This window comes from Trichoderma aggressivum, assembly GCF_033847375.1.
Source record: "Trichoderma aggressivum f. europaeum strain CBS 100526 chromosome Unknown scaffold_016, whole genome shotgun sequence".
NCBI classification, from domain to species: domain Eukaryota; kingdom Fungi; phylum Ascomycota; class Sordariomycetes; order Hypocreales; family Hypocreaceae; genus Trichoderma; species Trichoderma aggressivum.
The window spans coordinates 351,689-355,518 of record NW_026946382.1 but is presented as its reverse complement, the minus strand read 5'-3'; the positions used below and the strand labels follow the sequence as shown (position 1 = coordinate 355,518).

The 3,830-nt window shown below is 55.8% G+C and overlaps 1 protein-coding gene across 1 annotated transcript; it reads right to left on the bottom strand.

Moving 5' to 3' along the window:
* Nucleotides 1-456: 456 nt before the first annotated feature.
* Triagg1_4940 (CAZyme family AA3) lies at nucleotides 457-2,991 on the bottom strand (the record flags this gene model as incomplete). The annotated part of the gene is made up of 4 exons (XM_062899399.1): nucleotides 457-1,065; nucleotides 1,160-1,330; nucleotides 1,456-2,530; nucleotides 2,630-2,991. 4 exons carry the CDS (start codon nucleotides 2,989-2,991, stop codon nucleotides 457-459), a joined length of 2,217 nt encoding a protein of 738 aa, XP_062756121.1.
* Between the last annotated feature and the right edge of the window lie 839 nt (nucleotides 2,992-3,830).

The following is a 3,830-nucleotide window of genomic DNA, read 5'->3' as shown; positions in this document are numbered from 1 at the left end:
GAACGGTGCCCGAAGAACAGGGTCATGTCTGGCAACAACAGCAGCTGCATCTTGGCCTTGACTCATTCGTGCCCAAATACCAGCATGCCATGGCAGGGCACGGCAGGACAGGGCCGCCATGGACACGCCACGCCTAGGTGTTTGGCGGAGGAAACATGACCTCAACAAAGACGACGAGCCCGCTCCTGCAGTCGAGGCCGGTGTACTCGTACGAGTGGCTTTCCATTCTTCCTTTTAGTAAGGCGAGCTATCAAATCTGGGCCTCTGAATCCTTTCCTTATGCGTCCCCGGCCACCGAGAGCGCTTGAATCTCATTCCTATAGGCCCAAAAGGTGAAACAGTGATATTTCCATCCAATCGCCCCTGCTTCTCTGCTCATGGTGTGGACACGGAATTTGGCAAATCTATCCAATAGATACCTCCATCAAAGGGCCGAAGCTCCTCGCCTCTTGTCCCCTACAGCTCCTTAGAGACACCCCGCGAAATCCAGTCGGCAATGGACATGACGGTCACCATGGGGTTGACGCCGCTCGCGCTCGGGAACACGCTAGAGTCTGCAACGTACAAGTTCTTGGTCCCCCAGACGCTTCCCTTGGCGTCCACCACGCCCGATTCCTGGGTGGCGCTCATCCGGCACGTTCCCATCTGGTGCGCTGAACCAAAGGCAGTCAGGGGAGGCTTGTTACTCAAAGTGCGGAGTTGCTGTAGCCACTTGCCGAAAGCAGCGTCTGTGAACTCGGGATCTTTGTCTTGGACGTGCTTCTCCTGCTCCGCGGCATTGGGCAGGAACGGCGGCACGCCGGGGTAATGCACTCGAATCTCCGTTGCGCCACCGACATAGGCAATCTTGGCTAGGCCAATGATCCCCTCCAGGTTGTTCTCGCGGTCGAAATCAGAAGTCGTGTATTCAATGCGCGGGCCCCCGGTCTCAGGGTCGACAAATACGCGGCCCGAGTCTCGGTCACGGGCAAGCGAGATGAAGCTGCTAAGATGGCGATACCTCATGGTGAGAAGCTTGGTGTCAAGGCCTCCGTTCCAATATTGCAGTGCAAACGTGATGTATGGCTAGAGTTCCATGAGTCAGTCAAGTGTCCAGACTTGGAAAACCATCCGAAGGTGGCTTTTCCCCTCCAATTTCGCTGGCTGGTTGGCTACTTACCACCATGCATAAGGGTTCCAACTTTGCTCCGTGTCCTTTGCCGTCGAGGTTTTCAAACTCGCCGCTCCAGGCTGTAATGATACCACCCTCCCATGGTCGAGTTTCTTCCCTATGCACTGCTATCAAGCAGTTGACTGGATGTAGATGAAGATTCTGTCCGATTTGCGGATTCTAAAACAAGGAGGGGGGCGAGCCGTGCATGTCAGCGAGTGTGGTTTCACAAGACATCTCCCACAATGAGCAGAGATGGGAAGGGATGTGATGAAAGACGCAACTGGGATTGACGTGAAACTTACTTGGATGCCGCTCTTCATCAAAATGACGGGGCTCCAGAACGTGCCGGCGGACACAATGACCTTCTTTGCCTTGATGACAACCTTTCGCTGCGTACGCTGTCCAACGTCCTTGTCGACGCCACCGTCGGCATCTCTCGCTACCCACAAACCTTCAACGCCAGTCGCTGTCGTGCCGTCTTCGTCAAACAGCACCTTGTCGACGGCGAAGCCCTCCATGAACTCGGCGCCTGCGTCAGCCGCAGCGGGCAGCCAGGCGACCGTTGGCCCCCTCTTCTCTCCCAATCCGCAGCCCAGATGGCAATGGCCACAATAGTGCTCCTTATTGGCCGTATTCTGAGGAGCAGCGCCTCCGTGCCAGCCCAGCTTGTTACATCCATCGAGCAGTATGCTGTTGCGGAAGTTGTGGCGGATAGCGTCCGTTCCCGCGCCGATGAAGTCCCAGACCCGGTCCATACACTCGTCGAACTCGGGGGACGTGAAGAGCGCAAGGCCCTCGTCGGCCCATTCCTTGCGGACAAAGTCTTGGAGCTTGAAGCACACGCTCCAGTTGATGGTGCCGCCGCCGCCCCAGCAGCTGGCGGCCGTGATTGCGGTGCTCGCGTCTTCGCTGACGTAGGCGCCGCCGTGGTCGTAGAGGTGGTTGAGGGCGGCCATTTGCGGCATGGGGAGGAGGGAGGGAGGGAAATGATAGCCCTTGTCGACGACGAGGACCTTGTGCCCTGCCTCGGCTAGGTTCTTTGCGCAGACACCTCCTCCTGGGCCGGAGCCGACGATGACGACGTCGGTGGTGATTTCGTGCACGTCGTCTCCGGGCTGCAGCTGGATGAAGTTGAAGTCGAATCCCTGCACGGGTTTCCAGTCCGCTGGGGCGTCTGAGTAGCCGGAGAGCTTCTTGAAGTAGGGGTTTGTTGTGCCGTTTGCCTTGTTGGCCAGGGCGGCGAGGGCCTTTGCCAACCCCCTGAGCGACTGAAGCCTCGCGGTTGTCCAAGACTTGAGGATGGCCTCTCGCACACTGGAGGGCTGCTGGGTGATGGGGCTCCAGTGACCAGTCAACAAGAGACTTCCAGCGCGAGTCCTAGTATAGCATCGAGTCAGTCTGTCTGGCGAACCTGATTACACATGCATCTTTTCTCTCATTTCCATGCCGATGGCGACTACATGGACCAGAACTCACCCTAATAACCCAATGGCCTTTGCAAGCTTTTCTTTTGCCGGTGACGCAGCCAAGTTGCGTATGCAGTCGTCCCGGAACGGCGGATGGTCGACCGGCCGGAAGGCGAGAAACTCTGCAATTTCCTCTTTGCCCGGGGCGCCGTCGAGCGAGTTGGTGATGCCATCGACGATGCCATCGAACTCGGCGTCCGGGATGGCAACCTGAGTCTCCTTGTCCGTGACTGCAGATGCCGGGACGTAGGACGGCATTGCACCGTCCAAGAGTGCCCATAGGATGTCCCATTGGGCCTCGGTCATGAAGTCGCTGGAAGGAGTAGGGGGAAGAGGGACGGCCACGGGGGCCTGGGGAACTGGAGTTGCCATGGTTTGGGCGATGTCGTTGTTGTCTTTTTTTTTTTTTTTTTCAATTTAGAAAGGGACGATGAATTAGTTGGTGAGTTTGTCTGCCTTTTGTGTTAGTTTTGGTCTTCTCTCAAGTTCGTCCTAATAGTTGTTCATATAGTGGAGAGATCGTGGTGGGAAGCCCGAGAGAGAGAGAGAGTCGTACAAGTGAGACTTGCAGCAAACAATGCGCCCTGCCGCTGGATCACTCATCCGCGTGTTACAACGGCAGCGGAAATGGTGGGCACCGCTCTTGATGAAGCTTTGCGGCTCTCTTGATGGAGTGTATATCTCCCTTGCCCTTGGTTGCCAATTGCAGCTCAAACCGGCGTCATGAAGTATGCTTCACAGCTGGAGTCTCGTTTAAAGTCATTCGACTTAGTCCGTGTACTCGCTTGAACTGACAGTCACACGACAGAACAAGCCACAACACAACAACGAATCGCAAGAACCTTTGAACAAGGGAGAAGAAAAGAAAAAGGTTGTGGAGAAACTTGATCTAGAAAACAACCATAAAGTTAAACAGTCCACGTCAGAATATCAGTCGCGCGCGCGCCAGGGGTTTGAAGACGGGAAACTGTGGGCAGCGGGCCTTGATCCGCTTTATAACCCCCCAAAACGCCCAGCCAACTTTTTCCAGGATTTTTTTGTTGTTTTTCTCCTCTTTTGCTCGGTAACGGTACTACTAGGTTATAAGGACGGGGAACATGATGCAAAGGTAAACGGCAAAGTAGCTTTCCGCGGGTGGCCGACGCCGCGTTTACTTTGCGCAAGGCAAGGCCATGACTAGCGGCCCAGGTAGCGGCATCTTCTCCCCCTCA